The sequence below is a fragment of the Schistocerca gregaria genome, chromosome 3, assembly GCF_023897955.1.
Source record: "Schistocerca gregaria isolate iqSchGreg1 chromosome 3, iqSchGreg1.2, whole genome shotgun sequence".
In the NCBI taxonomy this organism is placed as follows: Eukaryota; Metazoa; Arthropoda; class Insecta; order Orthoptera; family Acrididae; genus Schistocerca; species Schistocerca gregaria.
This window is the reverse complement of record NC_064922.1, coordinates 174824259-174846999: the sequence shown is the minus strand read 5'-3', so window position 1 is coordinate 174846999 and position 22741 is coordinate 174824259. Positions and strand designations below refer to the sequence as shown.

Here is a 22741-nt window from a genome sequence, read left to right as displayed (position 1 = left end):
TCTTCGTGGTGTAGCAATTTTAATGGCCAGTAGTGTATTTTTCTATTGCTACATAGCCCAGTTTCTATCGTTTTGGGAGCAAGTTTTCCTGTTCCTGCCTTTTGCATCACTGACGAGTGGTTTTGGAAACCAAGGGTTTCGGGAGAGTGATATTCAGTTCTGCGGTAGCTTTTCCAACGGTCGCCCTCTTATCTCTCGTCACAGTCCTTTTCAATGAACGTCTGTCTCGACCATTCAGCACACACTTTCTTCCTTGTGGTGACGTAACGAATGATGGTTCGTTTCCCTGTATTCCTTTACTAATCTTCGTTACGGTGCGCCTTGAACCACCGAACACTTCAGCACCTGCCATACGCGCACCAACAATTTGTCTATGTTTGAATTCACTTGGCTCTGACATAATGCGTTCACAACACAACTGACACTTCCAACTTATTGAGAACACTGCACAGGTGCGTCTCGTGGTCAAATACAACAGCGCAAACTGCAGGTTTGGTTAGCATCTGCATTTATCTTCAAGCATACATTTCTCGCGAGGTTTCCTTATTTTTGTACAACCCGTGTGTATGTAGAAGCGTGCTGGGATCCAAAAATATAATAGGGCCCAAGTGTATTGCCTGTCCCATGTGAACGAAACAGCGATAGTAAGTGAGACGAAAGAAGACGCAACAAACAACTTGGCAACATACGAAAGACGACCAACCAGTAGGATGGGACCCAGATTCGCTTCAAAAAGACAATAACACTGAATACCACTTCCGGTTGGAAAACACCAGAATGCACCATGAAAAAGACGGAAAAATTTAAATGCTTCGGGGAATGTGAAACAGGAAGAAACAGAAGCAATGAAGGAAAAATAAAAAGGATGAAGAAAATGTCAGTCTTCTGTATGGCCAGAGATGTATAGGGCAAAAATGATTTACCTACAGGCACAAAGATCAGACACTACAAGTAAAGATGTGGAACGTCACACTACATGGGCTGAAAACGGTATCACATGCAAAGCAAGTTGCAATACAATTAGAGAAATAAGAGAGAAAATTACTAAGGAAGGTACTGGGCTCCAAAAGAGGTTGTGTGAGGTGAATGTGAAGACCTATGGAAGAACTGTATAGAAGTATGAGGACAATCCGAGAAAAATCAGATTGAAAGATGCTCTATTTGCAAGGTATGTGATCACAATAAATATGGATAAAATGTCAAAGAGATTATGGAACACAACAGGTAGGTCCAGAGAAAAGTCAGGAACTAAGTGGATTGTGGAACTCGGGAAGGATTGGTCAGAATTGGTTGTCAACGTAAGGCGAAAGGAAAACCTGAGAATCAAGTATGCACCAACCAATATGTCAAAGATCAACGATGTTGAAGAAAGCAGGGAAAGGGTAGAGAGTCACCAGTGGAGCAGACGGTGTTGAATTATATAGGAATAAGAGCGGGAGAATCAGAGAAAGGATGATGAGGTTTAGGGAGGAGGAGAAGAAGAAAACGCAATTCATGAAGGGGCTAGGCGCTACCTGCGGTCCTACAGAGGCCGCACCATAAGAAGAGGAGGCGTGTGTGTCGGCGCCTCGTAAGAACTTAAGAGTGACTATTAATAACCTCTTGGCGTCCATTATTGCACGTGTTCCTTGTTTAACCCTGCACCACTTCCACTTTTGACCGTCCGAGGCGAAACGGTGATTAAGTTAGTGGACTCATACTGAGAAAGAAAGGGCTTAAAAACACGTCCTTCCCCAACCCGAGCTTCTGCTCTGTCTCTAATAATCGCGCCACAGAACAGACGTTAAATCGTAATCTTCCTTTCAAATCACCGTCAGGCCATCCTTAATCAAGGTTTTACGGTGTTCTCCTAAATCCGTTAAGGTGAACGCCAGGATCGTGCCTTAAAAAAGTCTTGACCAATATTTTGCTCATAATTATCCTTTACGAGCTGGCAAAGAATCTATCGTTTACAGGACGTTAGACCAAACACTCCAACGTTGTATCATGTTTTAGCGGAGGTTCTCAAACCATATCGCTGACTTATAAACTGGATCTCTCTTGCGTACTTTGCTTACGTACGGTAATTGAACTGCAAAGAAAGAATGGAAATGACAAATAAAACAGCACGTTTCAAAATGTCTAATCTCAGAGTTTGAGTACCATTATACAATTAATTAAAACTAGGGAATGACCTACGAATCAGTCTGTACACAAAGTGGTTCAGACATCATAGAGCAAGTACCGGTTGCTGTTTTGTTAATTGCCCTGAACCATTGCGAATTCACGCTGAGTACTTTGTAATCCATCGTTACAGACGCGAGAAAATTTGTTGCAAACGACACAAACAAATCACTTCTTTTCCAGATAACAAGGTTATTAACCTTGCTTTGGATATTCTATTAATTTACATATGGTTAAAAATAATATATTGCACGGTACTACAGGTGGCAACTGTTAGAGAATTGTTGCTTTCTAAAACAGTACTGCTAACGCAAAATAAATGTTTGTCGTTGCAATGAGAAGCAGTAATATTGATAATAAGGTCAGTTTGTGTACACGGTATACATATATATTTTTTTATTACAAGGCAATAACTTCTTTATCAGCTTCATTGGTGTTCTACGCATTTTGCGACAGTTTTCGAGAGAGAAGTTTCACCAGACTGGTGGTTTTAATATCTGTAGCGTATTTCCAGCTAAAATATAATTATTTCTGCCAGAATCTAAAAAAAAAAAACGGGAGATGTGCAACTGAGCTATGAGCGTAATTCGTAAATTGTCAGCTAATCAGAAAAAAAAAACAATTTTTCCCTTTTCTATCCAGTTCTGGACAAACGCTGCCTTTTGCCGCGGCAAAGAAAGTAAATTGTGAAAAGTCTTCAAATTGTGTGTACAACGCTAGAGAATTGTTAAAAAATATATTGTTGTCAATTCCGCATTTCTATCTTGACCTGTAAATTGGCAACAGTCCTTACTGGAATCACGGATGACGCTCCAAAGATCAATAGCTCCCGCGCATGGCCGTCTTGGGGATGACGTCACAGCGCACATTTCCCATCGGCCTGTACGGACGTTGCGGTAGTGTGGTGTGGACTGTTTTCGTTTTAGGAGAATTTTTGCAAGAATCGCTCAGTTGGCGGCGAAGTAGTGATAGTCGGCAATCGTTGCAAGTTTACCAGATGTGTTGTTTGTTTTATTTTTATAAATTGTAAATATTTTCGGTTTTAATGCGACTGCTTAGCGTAGTTTATACAGTCAGCTGTTCACACAGTGCGGAGGACCGCTGCGTACAGAAAATGGAAGCCATCTTGGGTTAGGTTGTCAATTACTTACATGGAGATTTACAAGTAGTTTTCGGTGTAATTTATGCACGGTTTTAAGTTCCAGCTTTCAAATATAACACTATAAAGTTTTTATCGACGAAAATTCACAATGTCAACCGACCAACGGCCTGAACGAGAAATTGCGGCAGAAGACAGCATAAAAGTCGTCTGCCGATTTAGGCCCTTGAATGATTCAGAGGAGAGAGCTGGATCTAAATTCATTTGCAAATTTCCTTCTGGTTCGGAGGATAATTGTATATCGATAGGGGTAAGTACAAATACATATGCTTTCTAGTTTTCTAAACCATGTGTGGTAATATATGGCTGTTTAGATTGGAAACTGACCGCTTCGTCGTGCATGAGTGAGAAAAAGATTTGTAGTGTGTTGACTGTTTCATGAATAGGTGTGTCGTGTTTGGTTGTTGTTGGCAGTGCATTGTCTGCTTCATCACTATAACATTAAGGCACTGAAAGGTGGTGAGTCATCTAACTGTTGAGTACTGAACGTTTTTGTTTGCGGTTTTGCGGAGTTCTAATTGTCAGTGCGTGACAGAGGTGTGCAGAACTCTTATACATTTTCTAGAATCCTGTCATACGCGACTTTCTGGTTCTCATTTCTTGTGCATCAAGAAAATGTTCAATAATTTTGAGCTTGAGATACTGTTTTGCAGCTGTAAGTTTTGATATAATCAGTATTGATTTCGCAGATGCGATTCTTTGGTATTTCATCACAATTAGTGTCGAAGGGCGTGAATTTATTGAACTTGTACAACTTTTCATCGTAACGCTGTCCTTAAAAAGGTAGCTCGCTAGTTCTGTATTTTAAATGTCAGTAATGTATCGAGTCATTATTTACTGTTTCCTATCATATTTTAGAACCTACACAGCCAGCACAAGAGTATAGCTTTAGAGGCTTAACCTCTGGTCAGTGCTTTCTCCTGCAGCGTCCATTGCAACTGACGTTTTGTTGCCGCAACGTGTTATTGTGCGCAATGTTTTGTGATTAAAGTATTGTCATGTCCTTGAAACTGATTATGGTCGTCTGGCGACAGCGTACATTCGTTTACATTTCACTCGAGCAATTGCAGATGCTTGTGCTGTAAAATCGCCTAACAACTAGTGCAGGTGAAGACACTGAAACTGTATTATAGTCCCATATTAGTTTGCAGTACCTAGTATAATGTATATCTTTAATTTAAGATCAAATTGTTCGCTAAAGCTCGTTCTTTATATTCTTCTTTGTGTTACTGGTTTTTTTATGTGCTTTTGTTCCTTGAATTGTCGTTCTAGAATTTTAAAAATCTCCTTTCTTCAGTTACATTTGTCTTCATCCTCCTAATCGTTACCACAGGTACTGATTACGTTTGTTTACAAGTGAAGATTAAGAATATTGACTTCAAAGTGGCATACCAGAGTAGGACTGATTTCTGTAGGCTAACTAGTAAATAGTATTGATAGGATTTTTTTTAAAAAAGATTTCTCTTGTTCGCTTCAGCAATTCATGCAGTGCACTGTAGGACTGAGCTTATCGAGCCTGTGTGTTGGACTGTGTTTCAGCATAGTAACAACGAAAAATTTAAAACCAACCAATAACCCTTTCATTATGGCATGAAAGTTATTTTGTAGAAAATTCACAAACGTGCATTTTAGCATATTATGAAGGTGTTTGTTTGTAGAACTTCCATGTTAATAAACAATTACTTTTGTTACTCTGTGGTACTATACTGAATATAACTATTTTTTATGGGCTGTGTAGTGCTTGTCAGTTATAATGCAGTAAGCTGAGGAGGCCTAGATGCTATTGAAGCAGTGTGTTATCATAGTTCAAAAATAAAAAGTTTTTGTGGTAGTTATGTAGATCTCAAGAACTACATGAAAACTTCATGCTCCATTGACCAGTCTGTGGTATAATAAAGGAAATTGTTAAAGTTTGATATTCCATTTGTGGCAAGATCCTTAGAGAAGGAGCACAAGTATGGATATTGTGGTATTGGGATGGAAATTGGTTACTTTTCAAAGGAAGAATCTTGTTTTTCACCTTAATCAGTTTAGGAAACCATGAAGTAGTAAAGCTTGTTGGCTAAAGGAAAATTGAACGTAGCTCCTCTGTAATGGAGTTCTAGAGCTTTACACCTTTGCTCAACCTAGCTCTGTTTATCGTGTAATGGAAACCACATGGAATCTTATGTTTATATTTACATTTGCTTCTCATCTGGGTTGTTAAGCAAATTGAAAGTTTATAGTGCAAGATATTTTTATATGGTAATCATGTGAAACAGGAGGGTAAAGGCAATTGTTCACTATGTGTAAAGTATTGTTTGCTTGTTTCTGAGAGTGCCTTAATATTTTAATACTGTATTTGTTTTCATGGCCTTTGCTATTGAACTAGAATAGTTTAAATCAAATAAGATGTTGCACGCAGAACTAAATGACTACATTGTCAGAGTGCTGGGGGACAACAGTTTCTCTGGACAAATATAATTTAAGATTTGATTTGCAGGCAGTATACTGCTGCTTATTGATGCCTTTGTCAGGTGGCCACAAGAAGACAGAATACAGTAAAAATTACATTACTGCTTTGGTGAATTAACTTCAATGCAAATTTTCTTCATGAGATGTAGGACATGATCTCTTTCTCGTAGCTGTGCTTTTCTTATGATAACTGGAAACAGTCTTACAGATACCAGCAATACCACAATGCTTCTTTGCATTTCCATTGTAGAAACCTTCTTGGATGCATTTACTAACAATGAAGTCAACTGAGGAAAGCTTCAACACCTTATCCTCTGCTAGCAAAGACAGGTAGGAAAATGAACATGCAGTACACTGCTGAAAGTTCATCTGCTTTAAGATAACAATATTACACCCACACTATAAAATAAAAATGAACACTGAAACACAGAGAACACTCACATGGCAGTAAACATGTGGCTTTCTATGCTTGGCAAAAAGTGAGGCTAAATAAGAAAACCCTAAATAACGGTGAACCTCAGCTAAGCAATTCACCACACAAGAACAAAAAATGCAGATTGAAACATCCCACAAAGAAGCTGTTCAGCTAAAACCTGTACTTGTAAAAAGAAGAAAAAACTCAAGATTAACAAAAAGTTAAGACATCACACTGGATACAGCTCAGAAACTGGTCCTTTGGTTGCACTATGCCAATTCCAATAATGCTGTTGCAAAGTCTGATGCCAGGAACAGCTTCTCCTATGTTGTTTGAATCAGTGACATCAGTTTTGCCTGTAAGATTATGTAATTGTACTTCAGTTGCGTAGTTCAATACCCTCTAGTACTCAAATCTTGATTCAACTATGACCTTGCACAAGTTCACTGCCGATGTATGCGAAACCTGCAACCCAGAAGTCTTTTAACTTACAAAAACAGTCATCATAACACATTGTTTATTCCTTCATATGTTTCCAGTCGAAACTAATGATGAGTGGCATAGTAAATACCAAGGTGATCTGGTAGTGAAGCTTTCCTCAGTTAACTTCATTGATAGCATACACGTGTGAGAAGTTTTCTACACCAAAAACACAAAGATGCCTTGTGGTATATGCAACATTGTTTCCAACTATGATAAGAAAAATCTACACCAAAAACACAAAGATGCCTTGTGGTATATGCAACATTGTTTCCAACTATGATAAGAAAAATCTACACCAAAAACACAAAGATGCCTTGTGGTATATGCAACATTGTTTCCAACTATGATAAGAAAAATCTACACCAAAAACACAAAGATGCCTTGTGGTATATGCAACATTGTTTCCAACTATGATAAGAAAAATCTACACCAAAAACACAAAGATGCATTGTGGTATATGCAACATTGTTTCCAACTATGGTAAGAAAAATGCAGCTAAGTGTAAGTGACCATGTCCTATCTCTCACGAAAAAAATGTGCATTTCAGTTAAATCACAAAAGTAGTAATGTAATTTTTGTTGCATCCTTTCTTCTTGTGGCCACTTGACAAAGCAATCAGTAAGCTGAAGTATTTTGCCTGCAGATCAAATCATAAATCCTATTCGTCCAGAGTAATTGTTCTCTCCAACCACTGTGTCAATGTAGTCAATCTGCATAGACACAGATGCACTTTAAGCTTCTATATTGTAGAACAGGGAGGTCTGCTCAAGATAAAATACCTGTGTAATTGATGTTTCAGTCACTTGAGTAATAGGGGACAGCTGCCAGCCAATAGTAGTTATTTCTTGAATTCCTCTTGCCCACAACGGTTGACAGTTGAGTCATGTGTTTGGTAGAGTTGGCAAATGAAGGTCCCTGACAGTGATGTTGCCAGAAAATTGCGAAGCACAGATGCCTACAGGTAAAACAGTTGTCTTCTCTAGAGCTGCAACAATAATAAGGTGTTGCCATAGAGAAGTATATGAAATCATGTTAACATGATTGGTTGGGCTAGGTGCACTAAGTAGCTGTGCCAAGCCCACCCCAGCGGTTGTGGATCTTCCGTCAGCTCCACGAGTGTAACTGTTTGCTCCGGCAACACTGCCACATGCACTGCAATTTGTCAGTCACAAAGTTATTTTATTCAAACTATACTCAGTTACATTACTAATTGTTGCCTTTCATTTTGTGCTACATATGGAGTAGGAAGAGGGAATAGATGCAGCTGGACATTATGCCTCAGGATATATACAAATTTCTCCTATCTTGTTCTCTCCATAAAATATGCTGCCAGGATCATTAATTTTCTGCGCCTTGTACATGAAATACAGGCATCCAAATTTTCCTAATAGCTTTTGGGAAGAAGGTAGTCTCCTTCCAACAACTGTTCTTTAAGTTACCTGAGTGTCTCCATAAAATATTTTACACATAACACTCGAACTTTCTGGTTAAATCAGTAGCGGGAAACATCTCAGTTGCATCAGCCTCTACATTGTTGTTGAACTGAATTAAAGAATATCCTGCAATACTTGTTAGCGTATTTTTGTGTGTGTTTATGTTGATATTGTTACATTTACTGACACTTATGATGAGTAGCCATCCACTGCTGTACTTCAGCATTATTAGGTCAGTTCTCAAAGGAAACCTATAATGTTCTGACTCTTTAGTATCAAATGTGCAACTTTGTTGGTGAGAATGTGCACACAATAGGTTTTTTAATAGCTATGACAGAGACCAGTTATGAAATGTATTACAGTGTTGGAATTTAATTACAACTCTCTGAGATTGCAAGAGTCATTATTGTTGGGTCCATTTTGTCAGATCCACAGTTGTGAAAAAGCATGCATATTGGTGCTAGGAGATATTGTGTGTTGATACTAATGACAACTTGTCAGACTGGAAGAACGTAACATGCTAGCCACAAAAGTAGCCCAAAGTGGTTTCCGATCAAGACAAAAGAGCTTTGAAACAGGTTGTACCCAGAAAGAACAAAACAGCAACCGAAATACCATCACAGGTGACTACATAGCCTATTTACAGGAAGCTGTATCCTCCAAAACATTCGGGATTAAGTGTATGCAGCAAACATTAGTGGTAGCACAGCTGTCTTAAAATCATTCCATTGGATTGGCTTTAAGTAGTGAAAATGGTGTCTTGAGGATACAGATGGGACAAACAACAGTGGGTGAATGTCATCTGATCAGATAAATCATTGTAAATGTGTTTTTCAACTAACAGACCTGTTTACATTTGGAGAACACCAGCAGAAACCTATGTAGTGGACTATATCTGTTCTGTTGTGAATCATAGTATGGGTTCAGTCATGCTGTTGGCCATCATATCACACTGTTGTCTTGGCCCAGTTGTTCTGCACAAATAGGTGATGTGTAACTTAACTTCGGCATGATGATATTTGCCATTGACATTTCTTGAAGTTTCAGCAATTGGTTTAATGCACATGCCACTTATTGTCTCATTTCCCTGATATAAATATAACTGCGCAGTATATTTCCTCCCCCAGTATACATTAAGAATTAGTGATCTTTCTTGGGAATGTTTGACCACATAGCCCTCCAATTGGTATCGCATACCTTGCCCATCCCTTGTGAAACACAAGGTCTAATTCATGAAAAAGAAGTAGGCCAACATGCTAGCTACTAATAAAGAATTTTTTTCATAGGTATTCATATTATTTTGTAAAAACCATTTAGTTATTATACTGTAACTTTATACAGATAGTAGTGTGGCCATTAAAGGGAAAAAAAAAGTGGTGTGTATTCTGTGTGATAGCTGTGTGTGTATTGATGACATCAGCACTCATGTAATATCTGTAGGGACTCTCCAATACTATCGTTATTTCTGGTGAACACTTTCCATTCATAGGGAGATAAAGAACTCGGACAAGAATTGTTTATATCAATAATGTGCTATGGGAAATGTGTGCACTGTTTAGAATAGTTGTACTATCATGTTATGTTGTTTCAATTCCCAATCAGCAAAACTTTGCTGGTTGCACACAAAATATTTGTTCGAAATAAAAATTGACTATTGCTGGAAAAATGAAAATAAATATACCCTAATGTGGTTGTGAACATGAGCATAAAATACACAATTTATTCTGATTTCTTCTTTTTCGTCATGTTTCAAATAGAAAAATTACTGAATATCGAATATTCATTCGTTTTCTCTCCATGGATTGACCTGCCTCTCAACAAATGATCATATTTTCGTTATGGAGAGGCAATGTTTTGTATTGTCAATGAAGATAAAGTGTTAATTGTTAATTTGTTTCTAATTATCTGTTAGGTTATAGATTCCAAATTGTGAGGTGAATTGAGTGTTTGTAAAAGTTCTCTTTAACTCTTCTGTGTGCTTATGTAGAATTTATAATTTAAGTCTCTATTTTAATGTTATAAATTCACTGAAGTTATTAGTTTCTAGCATTGGCATGCTTTATTGTTTCTTTCAGCTTCCACGAGTGAACTTAGTAGTTCTCCCTTTCAGTTTTTGAATTCAGTGTCATAAATTTAAGTTGAGGACCGTATATAGTGCACTGAATGGTTAAGTACCAGTGACACTACTTAAGTTTTTTTTGTTGGTACCATTGTATAGAGCAAATAATATTTATCAGTACATGTGTCCTGTGTTGTACTCAACAGTTACTTATAGTGTAGGTTGTTGCATGTCAGATGTATGGAAGGCATTGTCTTACTCAGTCCAGGCTATAAAATGTTACTTATACAATACAATATTGGGGTAATTCCACATCAAGGAAACCTATTTTAGGAGTCATCCTCACATTTTGCACAGATGTTTCTTATAGAATAAAACAAAGCTGCTGAATATTTGAACCCCTATCATAAAAAACTCTAGCTTCTAGGAGGCTTTCGTGGAGGCTTGCAAAATTTCATAGGAGCCCAATGAGTTTCAGCCAAATATTAAATGTCTTAAAATTAAAGCTAGTAGTAATGTGATATTCAGGTTGGATTCACAATTGTTTGTGTTATTAACACTGTTCAAATTTCCGTACTGTGCCATTCACCATTTCTGTGATGCTTCAGGACAGAGTTAGAGAAAAATCAGTAATGAAAGTTTTTCAATTTTTTTTACTGGTATAATTATTAAACAAGTAATAACACTGAAGTTCCTTTAGTAACCCTGCAAGGACATTATGTATTATAAATTGCACCAACCTGCAGCAGTTGTTTGACAGTATTCCAGGAGCTACTTACAGCATTTGCAAACATGCAATCAAAATCTTTGCGCCAAATCTGTGCATACATTGATGTCACATTGCTGAATATTTTCACTATTTTAATTTTTTTACACTGGAAAGAGCAAGCATTTTTGTACTACATAAGTACTGTTTGTTGTGGAGAAGCTCTGGACAAAGTTTAGAGCACAGAACTTGGAAATACTGCATCTACATACACACTTTGCGGACTGTTGGAATTTCCTCCTGTTCCAATCACACATTTAGTTTGGTACTAATGACAAATGCCACTCTGCACACTATAATTAGTCTAATCTTGTTTTCATTGTATCTACAGGAACAATACGTATTGGGCTGCAGTATATTCCTAGATTCCTCATTTAAGCTACCTCTTGAAACTTAGGAAGTTGGCTTCCACGGGGTAGTTTGCGTCTGTCTTAAAGTATGTGTCACTTCAGGTTTATCAGTATTTCTGTTAGTGAAATATATTAGAGTTTTTTTTTAAGCAGCCTGTTTTGTGGAATGACGTTTTTCTAGTATTTTGCCAATGAACTGAAGTCTGGCATCTGCATTACAATCAATTGAGCCTATGTCATTATTCCATTTCATACCCTCACACCCAGTAATTTGTGTGAGGTGACTGATTCCAATTGCGAGTCATTGATATTCATACGATATTATTTTTATTTTTCATTTTGTGAATTACATTGTTTTACATTTCTGTACATTTAAAGCAAGTTGCCAGTCTGCACACCATTTCGATAACTTCATAAGATCTGACTGGATATATGTGTTACTTTCTTATCATAGTACTTCATTATAGATAAATGCATCATCTGCAAAAAGCATGATGTTTCTTGTCTGCGAGGTCAGTATGCAAATTAAACAAGGGTTCCAGTACATTTCAGTGGGACATCCCGGAAGCTATTTCTACTTCTGTCGAGGACTGTCCATGCTACTTAACATGTATCTTGCCCACCAAGAAATCTTCAAACCAGTCATAAAGTCTGTTAGATAACATATATAAGCATGCTTTTGTTAGTAAAAGATGGTCTAGTCCTGAGACAAATGTTTTTTGGAAGTAAAGAAATATTGCGTTCATACTTGATCCAGAACTTTGAAGATGTCATATTAGAAATGGAAGAGTTGGGTTTATGATATCCTTGCTGGCTGGTATGGATGTGGTCTTGCTGATTGAGATACCTCGTTATGTTTGAGCCCAGATTATTTTGTAGGATTCCAAAACAGGTGGATATCAATGAGACTGGGCGGTAGTTTTGTGGATCATTTCTGCTCCCTTTCTTATAGACGAGTGTGACTTGTGCCTACTTTCAACCATTCAGCATGAATTTTTGTTCAGAGAGATCTGAGGAGGATTCCATTGAGCCATTTGAAATTTTGCAATTTTAGCTGCTTCTCAACACCGCTCACAATTACTATATCACTCGCCTTTTCAGTGGTGTCGGATTGAACTGTGTGGTACTTCTGTGTCTTCCTTATTGAAATGACTGTCTGAAAGTGCTCAGAGTTTCTGCTTTGCTTGGCTGGTTTAAATTTCGAATCCACTATCACCCAGGAGCGTCTGGACACTAACTTTGGTGCAACCGACAGCCTTTACACATGACCAGAATTTATTTGTATTTTGAGAGAGATTTTTTGATAAGAGTCTGCTACAGTGTTCATTGTTGGCTTCATACATTGTCCTTGAGACAACAAAATGCATCTTTATTGTCATCCTCCTGCCATATCTCTCTGCTTCATTTTACACCCATGGCGCGGAAGTTGCTGTTTCTCTAGAAGTTTCTTGAGCTCGTATACCATAGTGTGTGCCTATCATTCTCCTATTGTGAAATGTTCTTTTAAACTTGAGAAAGAGTTCCTCTAGATGGTCCTTCCCAGATGTAGATGTTTTGAGTGGCTGATTGTGTTGTATGGTGTGATTCCTTCTTAGTCTATCTTACTGAAGATGTAAATTTTAGTGGCCTTTCATACTTTATTTATCATTGTTGCTACAGCTGCCTCATGGATACTTGTACAAGTTTCAATATCTATGCCCTTATTGGTTACCATTAGATCTGATATATTACTATCGTATGTGTGTTTTCGGACAATTTGTTTCAAGTAATTTTCTCAGAAAGCAGTAGTATTATTCTACAGGATATATTGTCATGTCCACCACAGCACGGAATTGTAATTTTAACATTATGTTAAACCCCAAATCGTATGTATCAGATGCAAATATCACCATTGGATTACTGCTGGTTTAAATTCTTAAGCCATCTTAAAGTTTTGCCAAAACCACCATACAGCTCATTTGGCAGCATCCTACTGAAAGCCTTTTAAAACCATACATTTTTAATATGTTGAGCTCAAATTTTGCATATGTTAGTTGCTTCCTATTATTATGTTATTGTATTATTATTTTATTGTATTCTACTTTGATTAAAATTTGACAGAGTTGGGCACGGGCCTATTGTAAGTGAAATTCCCAAAGTAACTGTAATCAGACATTCACTTCATTTGAGGGTTTCTTGTCGAATGGAATGCTTTACTGTAATTGTGGATTGGCTCATGAAAAGCAAATAAAATAAACCTTCATTGTTATTACATGTCACAAATATGACATTGATTTTTTTCATTATAGAAGTAGGCCTGCTACTTTTCTGAATAATACCAGTAGCTCTCTAATGTATGCTGCACATATACAGAGAGAAGGTAGACATTGTGCAGTGTTCGAAGCTAGTGGTGAAGATACAGGACTGATGTATGTGAGTGGCTCTAAGACTTGTAAAGTGGTAGAACCCAAGTTCGTTATCTTCGATGACGAATGTTCATCATAAAAAGCGTATTGTCAGGAGTGTCCCAGGGAAGTGCTTGAGGACCACCCATGTTGTCTGTATACAGAAATATTTTGATGGATAGGGTGAGCAGCAGGCTGTGATTGCTGATGGTGCTGTAGTGTATGCACAGATGTCTTTGTTGAGCGATTGTAGCAGGATACAGGAAGACTTGACAGAATTTCTATTTGGTGTAGCGAATGACAGCTTGTTCGTAATGTAGAGAAATAAAAGTTAACATAGGTCATTGTGTAAAACAATCCTGTAATGCTCGAATACAGTATTAGTGGTGTGTCAATTAAATATCTAGGCGTAATATTGAAAAGTTATATGAAATGGAACGGACTTCTAAGAATAGTATTAGGGAAAGTGAAACTAAGTAACTCTGTCTCTAACATTGAGAAGACATGAAATCTCCTGTATTTCGTGTACAATTGAGGTATTGATGCCATTGCTTCCATTAGGTGTATTTGTAGAAGAGAGGCACTTGACGTGGCTAAAAATTTTATTTAAATCTAAAGAAGTTCAAAATAATGTATTTAAGCTTTTCACAGACTCCTGTATTTTTTCTGCACAGCTCTTTATTAGGTACTATACCATTGTTAAAATTCCTTGTCATGATTGTCTGAACTAAGACGAAATAAGCAACTGAATTATAATATATAAAAGCAAATATGTGAATGTTTTGGGTAAGTATATGTTTTCTACAAAGAGCATAGCTAAAAGTAGTTTTATACTTCATTCCTTTCTTTGCCTAAGTTTGGTTTTGTTAGAGGGAAGTGTAAATCATTTTTCCTTCTGGAATTGAATTTGTGAATTGCTGTATTACTCACAGATAGTAGTCAGTTATTAATGACAAAGTTTATCAGTGAATCAATACTCTGTGATACGGTGGACTATGTTACAGATGCTTAAAGAGATGCCTGCAAGATGTGTGTGAACCCAGCATATAATTCTAATTACCTTATTGTTTGAATTGAATACTTTTTACCTAGGTATGAGGTATCATCCCACAGTGTCGTCTCCGAAACTAGCGAGTGAAAATACACAAAATGGTTAATTTACTGATATAAAAATCTCCCAAGTTGTCAGTTATTGGGTTTTCCTGAAAGTTTAACTCGAAGACTTAAGTCATCAATAATGTATTTTCATTCACTGTTTACAACAGTCTGCCAACACTAGGGTAACTTTTTAACTCTGCAACTGCAGAAGTCACATGGTTTTGAGGCACAAAACTAGCCGAGACATGTTTGGAGTGCATTTTTATCCAGAAAGTAAGTTCCATGAAGATTGTTTGATAGAGAGTGGAGAAGGTGAAAATCTGAGGGCGCAAGATCAGGTGTACAAGGTGGATTTGGAATGACTTCCCAGCCCAACTCCTGTATTTTGTCGGTCTAGCAGAATGTGGGTGGGCATTATTGTGAAGTAGCATCACATCACACAATCTTCATGGTCATTGTTCTTAGATTTCATCTACAAGATGTCTCATTTGTTGACAGTAAATGTCAGCAGTGATGTTTATATCTTGGGGAAGCAATTCGTAGTACACCACACCATAATTGTTCCACCGGATGAATAATATTGCCATTTGTGGGTGCACACAGGTCTTTGTGCAGAGAGTATGGCTTTGTTTCGGTTCAATCACTCCTTTCTTCTCCCTATGTTAGCCTAAAGGCACCATTTCTCATCACCAATGACACAGGATAGGAATAGTCAGTGTTGTTCACGAGCAGGTTGATGATGAGCAAGCAGAGATGCATGTATGGTCATCTGTGATTTTTGCTTAGAGTGTACAGTAACCATACACCCTATTTTTGAACCTTCATAGAAATAGCACATTTCTTCCAGTAGTCCCTGTTGACACTTTATTGCTTGACCTGACAATACTTCTTTTATCAAATACTAAAAGGACTAATTCTGATTTCTGATTCAAATAAAATGGTGGATCACAACATAAAGCAAGAGCAATAAATAGCCCATGATCAAGCCCTTGAACTGCTCATTGTGGTTGCTCCTTATGCAGATGTTACATCCTTGTTTGTAATACTTGAAAACCCTAGTGTAACTTTCTACATCCTGAGTCTAATCAAACTAGACAAGAGATGAACCTTTTATACCTTAAAACGTAATTTCTCTAATACAATGTTATGATTGACAGTGTCAAATGGTTTCAAAAAGTCCCAGATTATCACCATTGCCGACATGTTGCCATTTAAGATTTTTAAGTGACTGTATTAGTAGCAACCTTACTAGAGCAACTCTTTTGACATCCAAACTGTATGTGGCCAAGTAACCTATTAATAACCAGGTGTAAACTGTAGAGTATTTAACCTTCCCAAAAATTTTGGGAAACAATGTACAGTGTACATGATCAGTAGTTATTGACATCTGTGGCAAGAGGATTGCACAGGAAAATGAGATGCGAAAGAGAAGTATTGAAAGAAGTTATGTTAGTTAATGTATTTCACATAAGTCAGGTAGGTGTATTTGTTGGATCACCACTTCTCATTCTGTGATAAAAGTAGTTCATTGTTTTGTCAGTTACAAAACTACAATATGTAGTGGTTTCTGGATAAAATGTGACAAGACCACTCATGTTGATGTGAATCTTAGGCTCAGCTTAAGTATGTTGTAGTATCCAGTAAACATATTCTATAGAAGCCGATGGTGAGCATTTAGGCAAAATAGATCTTGTATCTTGGAGCAATTTAAGCCTTGATAGAAAAAAGGCTGTGATCAACCAGGACATGCTGTGATCTCCTTATATTTAATTGTGATGTAATTAAGTTTTTGTCAGATCACTATGATAAAAAGAAGCTTTTAACCGCATGGTCATGGGAAGTTAAAGTTATTAGTAGTGAAGTTAGTGAGATGAGTTGTATGAGAGCAATCTGCCTGTCATAAAGCCTTAGATTAGTGAGAAAGGATTTTTATCGATGTAGACATATTTTGATATAAATATCTTGGTGTTAGAAGCTGTGATCTTCGTATCTTTATCAGTGTTATCCAGTTATACATTAGCTGAATCAGTCCCTTCTCTTATTGTTAAACTCAGTTTTCCCCATTATTCATTAAAATGAGATCATCAAGTCATGTTAATTTCCTTCCATTGAAAGTTAAAATAGAAGAGAGTAGATATTTTAAGTGGTATGTGGAATGTAATAGGGAGGCTGGACAATGTTATAGTGTCATGTGTCTATACTTTTCCCTATTTATCATTTCAGCTCCAAGTGTCAAAAAATGGAGAGACTCAAAAATATAAACTTAAAGTGCACACCTTCATTTGTGTTCCTTTTCTTTCATCTTAAAAGAATTTGAGTAACATATACTGAATGATTTTTATTTGTGTTGTAGATAAATTGTCATTAAATATTTGTGAGGGAAGTGGACAGTTCATTCCAGATAGAAAATATAATTTTTATTTCTCTCTTTGCAGAGTAAGGTTTTCCTGTTTGACAAGGTATTCAAGCCAAATGCAACACAGGAAAAAGTCTACAATGAAGCTGCAAAATCAATTGTTACAGGTATGTTGGAGGTTGCTTTTACTGTTTTTCCATCTGGACTCCTGAAGTATTTGCTTTTTGGTAGCTGCCAAATTTATCTGTCAAACAGTATAACATACATAGATATTGCTGAACGCTGGGTTTCATTTTACTGACATAGAAATTTTGTAGGAATAGTCATAAAGGTAGAACAAACGTTATTGAACTATGGTTATGATAGTTACAGTTACATGAAACATTTGCTCAGCCTGTTACTTCTCCTTCCATAGATGATTAGTTTAAAGGACACAGACCAGTTGTGATTGTGAAAACAATGCCATTACCATGTAGCAAATAGTTGCTGTAACTCGAGAGAGTAGCATTGTCTTGAGAATGCAGCAAACGGGATCTAATTCAATCTGGTGTGGTGGTCTTGTAGTAGTGTGTGTTGATGGAAACTGATAAATTGTGGGATCAAATCTTGGTTTTCACTTTTTTTACACTGTTCTTAACCTAGCATTGCTTTTCAGAGATGTGAAGATACCTATTTTGGAAAATGTTGATAATTTCAGACTGCCAAGTTCTGCCCCTCTCAGATTAGGAATCACAATTTGCACTTTTAATTTACTACAAATTTTTCAAACAGTGGGCAATTTTGAGTATCATAATAAATATGACTAATAACAAAAAGATAAACACCTCATCTGGCTGCAAAGTAAGACTTTCAGTGTGAAATAATCACATAGTTTTAACCATTAATTTCTCTGAAACTTCATGAGAATTGGGTAGTGAAACACCCTCAGAATTCAGAATATGTAGTGGTTTATTTTTTATGCTACATGTAAAACGTTTTCTGAAAAACTACTTCAGTAGCTTTGCTTCCATTACATACAGTACATTCTTTTAGCAGCACAGCAGATGACTCAATCAACTTTCAGCTTTCTTCCTTCCTTGAATCATGCCAAGGTGTTGCAACAGTACTGTTCAAATTTGCTGCTGATAAGTGGCTCTGGACGAGAGCAACATGTGGGATAATTGGCTAATATTTGGGAAATGTTTAATGATCATGCAGTTTTCACACTGCACTTCTTGCTGTTTGCTGCCTAAAAAATGGTGAAGTTAGCCACTGTTGCTACCACCAGAGATAGATTCATGAACCTCCACGTGCATCAGAGTGTTAAATAAAGCAACGAAAACACTGTTCAAAGGGCTGCCAGTATGTTATTGGACTTCAAATTATTTGCTGTGTCATTGTTCAGGGGCCAACCAATGAGTCCATTGCATTAACCCGAAATGAAATTGGTCACAAGTTTAATAAATATGCAGGAAGGAATTTGCAGTGAAATTATGTTCACTTTTCACACTGATTTATGTTTTAATAAACTGAGTTTATTGCAGAAAAAACAAGTAAAATATACTTTAACACTTTTCTCAATAACATTATTATTAACGTAATATTTGTTAATGTGAGAACCTAAGTAAGTTGACCAGCCAGCATCACAAGTTTGCTTAATCTTTCGAAAATCCATGAAAATTAAAGTGCTTCAGCACACTTCTAATTTGATGTTCTATTATCACAAACTAACGATATTTCAATTGCCGTTTACCATCAAAGTTAACTGCAGAACAGTTCATAGAAGTTTAGACTGTCGCATAGCCCAAAATTATTCAGAGTCCTCATGCTAAAAACTGTTTTGAAGTCTTTACAATCAAAATGCTTGAAATATTTAAAAGTTTCAAACAGCCAGTTCATGTGACATGAAGTTTTCGAGTGTTACCCATACATTTTTTAAAGTGCATGGCTAGATACTTAGAAAATATTCCTGAGAGCACACACACGAGATGACTTCTAGTCACACATACGTCCTATCCATTCACAACCTCCACTCCCACTGACTGCCAAAATCTAACACCGTCCTGTGCAAAAATTGGTGCCATTACTTATACCATTGCCCTGACATGAGTCAATCTCACACATTTCCGACTATCAAAAGTATTCATAAAAGTACATATCTCTTTCTCCCTCTGTCTGTCTGTCTGTCTGTGTGTGTGTCTGTCTGTCTGTCTGTTTGTGTGTCTGTCTGTCTGTCTGTTTGTGTGTCTGTCTGTCTGTCTGTGTGTGTGTCTGTCTGTCTGTCTGTGTGTGTGTCTGTCTGTCTGTCTGTGTGTGTGTCTGTCTGTCTGTCTGTGTGTGTGTCTGTCTGTCTGTGTGTGTGTCTGTCTGTCTGTGTGTGTGTCTGTCTGTCTGTGTGTGTGTCTGTCTGTCTGTGTGTGTGTCTGTCTGTCTGTGTGTGTGTGTGTCTGTCTGTCTGTGTGTGTGTGTGTCTGTCTGTCTGTGTGTGTGTGTGTCTGTCTGTCTGTGTGTGTGTCTGTCTGTCTGTCTGTGTGTGTGTGTGTCTGTCTGTCTGTGTGTGTGTGTGTCTGTCTGTCTGTCTGTGTGTGTGTCTGTGTGTGTGTGTGTGTGTGTGTGTGTGTGTGTGTGTGTGTAGAATGAATTGCTCGCCATATAGTGGATATGAGTCACGGTGAGTCACAGACAGGCACACACAATAAAAGACTGCTAAACAAGTAATCTTTCAGCCAAAAGACCACCTTCTGAATTTTACACACACACACACACACACACACACACACACACACACACACACACACAAATGTGGACAGATATTTCATCAGATTTTCAGTGCTCCTCATAGTTTTCACATAGCTTTAATGGTTTTCTCGCAGTGTCTTTGTTCATGTGGACGCCGTTTTGCATCGTTATATCACTAATAGATATTAAACAATGAAACTAATTACTGTCATACATCACTAAATACCGTTATTTATTAATACTGCTGCTACTTTCATTATTTCATGTATTACCTGCTAGGAGATTCACTTTTTCATGCGTGGAATATACATTCTGGGCTGTAATTTGAAACATGTAATATTCACAGACAATCTATGAATACAGTTAGTACATACTGAGACCTATCCATTGTCACTACATTTGTGTGAATTACTTAAGGTTATAGTGAGTTATTAAAGTTACTTTATATTCAAAATGTCTAACATTTAATAACTTCTTGTGAGGGTACATTTTCACTCACAGACTCTTCTAATTTCTGTCATTAAAGCTGTGTGGTGGTCTTCTGTCACTGATTTGGTTTAGTTTTTATTTATAATTTCTCTTTATTTCATATTTTCTTTATTCAGTAGTAACTGGCCGTGGCAGCCACCTTCCTTAGTTTATCCAACTTTCAGGTTTCTCCCACCACACGGTGTATGTCTCTGGCTGGCTGACCTGCAGTCAGGATTTCTCATACCTTAAGCTCTGCCAACCATCATGCATGAAAGGTGTTGGCACGCTCACTTGGCTTTAATAACAATGAGCTGCTTGCATTACAACTGAACACACATGCATGGCTGCATCTTTTGTTTTAGTAGTTGTTTTAGGCATTTCTGGGTTGTACTGTCTCAATACAGGCATGATTTTTTGCATTGCAGGGCAGAGAAGTCTGCCATCAAGCGTCGATAAAAAAGAATTGCAGCAACGAGTCTTAACAATGTGTACAGAACTTCACTAGAATGCTGTATCACGAGCTAAACATGCATGATTTTTTTTGCCTCAGCCAGAATGTCTGATTCTTTGTTAAACATATTACGTAAATCACTTTGTGCTCCAATCATTGCCAAGAGATGTTGCTCCAAACCCTAGTTCGATATGGAACATGCAAAATTTATGCCTCCAGACAGCTTTCCTGCTACACGTTGCTTATATACCGTAAGTTATATGGAAGTGATGATATTCAGTTACTTAACACCATTCTGTAAAATGTATTCTTTACTCAGTGCAGTGGTCGTTTGGCCACTGGTACTTGATGCTACACGGGCAAAGTCAGGCTGGGTTACTAGTAGATTTTATAAAAGAACTAAGATTTGTATTAAACGCGAGTGTTAGTGATCAAGAGCTTCACGCAAGGTGGATTCATCCAAAGCTACATGTTTCTTTAAATCCTAGAAGGTTATTTTGCAGTGTGGATGATATGTACTACAACTTGACGTGGTTTCTGCTTTACGTTGTGCTGTTCAAGCAATTCTATCATATGTGAGAGAGTAATGGTCCCTCATTCAGATGTCTGGGCAGGGACTACTCAGGAGGACGTTGTTATCAGGAGAACGAAAACTGGCATTCTACGGGTCGGAGCATGGAATGTCAGATCCCTTAATCGGACAGGTAGGTTAGAAAATTTAAAAAGGGAAATGGATAGGTTAAAGTTAGTTATAGTGGGAATTAGTGAACTTCAGTGGCAGGAGGAACAAGACTTCTGGTCAGACGAACACAGGGTTATAAATACAAAATCAAATAGGGATAATGCAGGAGTAGATTTAATAATGGGGGGGGGAATAAAAAAAATAAAAAAATATTAATGCGGGTAAGCTACTACAAACAGCATAGTGAACGCATTATTGTGGCCACGCCTACGACAGTAGTACAAGTTTATATGTCGACTAACTCCGCAAATGACAAAGAGATTGATGAAATGTATGATGATACAAGAGAAATTATTCAGATAGTGAAGGGAGACGAAAATTTAATAGTCATGGGTGACTGGAATTTGATATTAGGAAAAGGAAGAGAAGGGAACGTAGTAGGTGAATATGGAATGGGGGTAAGGAATGAAGGAGGCAGCTGCCTGGTAGAATTTTGCACAGAGCATAGCTTAATCATAGCTAACACTTGGTTCAAGAATCACAAAGGAAGGCCGTATACATGGAAGACGCCTGGGTATACTGAAAGGTGTCAGATTACTGTATTTACTCAAATCCAAGCTGCACTTTTTTTCTGGTTTCTGCAATCCAAAAAAATTGCCTGTGGTTTAGAATCTAGTGCAAAGTAAGCAGAATTTCTGAAAAATGTTGTTACGTGTCGCTGCAACTAACTTTTGCCATCGAATATATGTAGTGCCACACAGGCATGCTTTGCAGGCACAAAGATAAATACTGGCACCAAAACCTCTGTGTCAGCAAATAAATTAAAAGAAAAGGTAGGAGAATGTAAACATTATGCCATGTATTCTTTCGTGTCTGCTGCTGTCTCATTTAAATCCTGTCTGCCTAATAAACTACGAAACTAGAGTGAGACAACAGCAAATGCGGAAGAATATACATATCATGTCAGGTTTATATTCGTATTATTCTTATGTTGAATAGTGATACAGTCAGAAATGAAGCACGGCAACTGTCTAGATTTTTAAATCTAAGATGAGTCTAATTTCTATGCAAAATGTAATGTACCAAAGAGGAGCCTGCAAAGATTTTCAAACAGAGAAAACTTTTCGCTAAACTCTCGTTCAGAACATCTATCATACATAGTCTATTATTTGGTTCTTGCTGATCATTATCAAAGAAAGCTGCAGTGTAAGTAATAACAAATAGCAGTCTCTTGCCATTGTTTAGCTTATGAGACAATTCCTCTCTCTCTCTCTCTCTCTCTCTCTCTCTCTCTCTCTC

General features: G+C 37.3%; 1 protein-coding gene across 1 annotated transcript in view; it reads left to right on the top strand.

Moving 5' to 3' along the window:
• The first annotated feature begins 2977 nt into the window (after nt 1-2977).
• LOC126353836 (kinesin heavy chain) overlaps nt 2978-22741 on the top strand; it is a 76956-nt gene continuing 57192 nt past the window's right edge. Inside the window, exons 1-2 of the mRNA XM_050002971.1 lie at nt 2978-3572; nt 17200-17287. Coding sequence (XP_049858928.1) covers nt 3414-3572; nt 17200-17287 — 247 coding nt within the window. The 5' untranslated portion in view covers nt 2978-3413. The remainder of the gene's footprint in view (nt 3573-17199; nt 17288-22741) is intronic.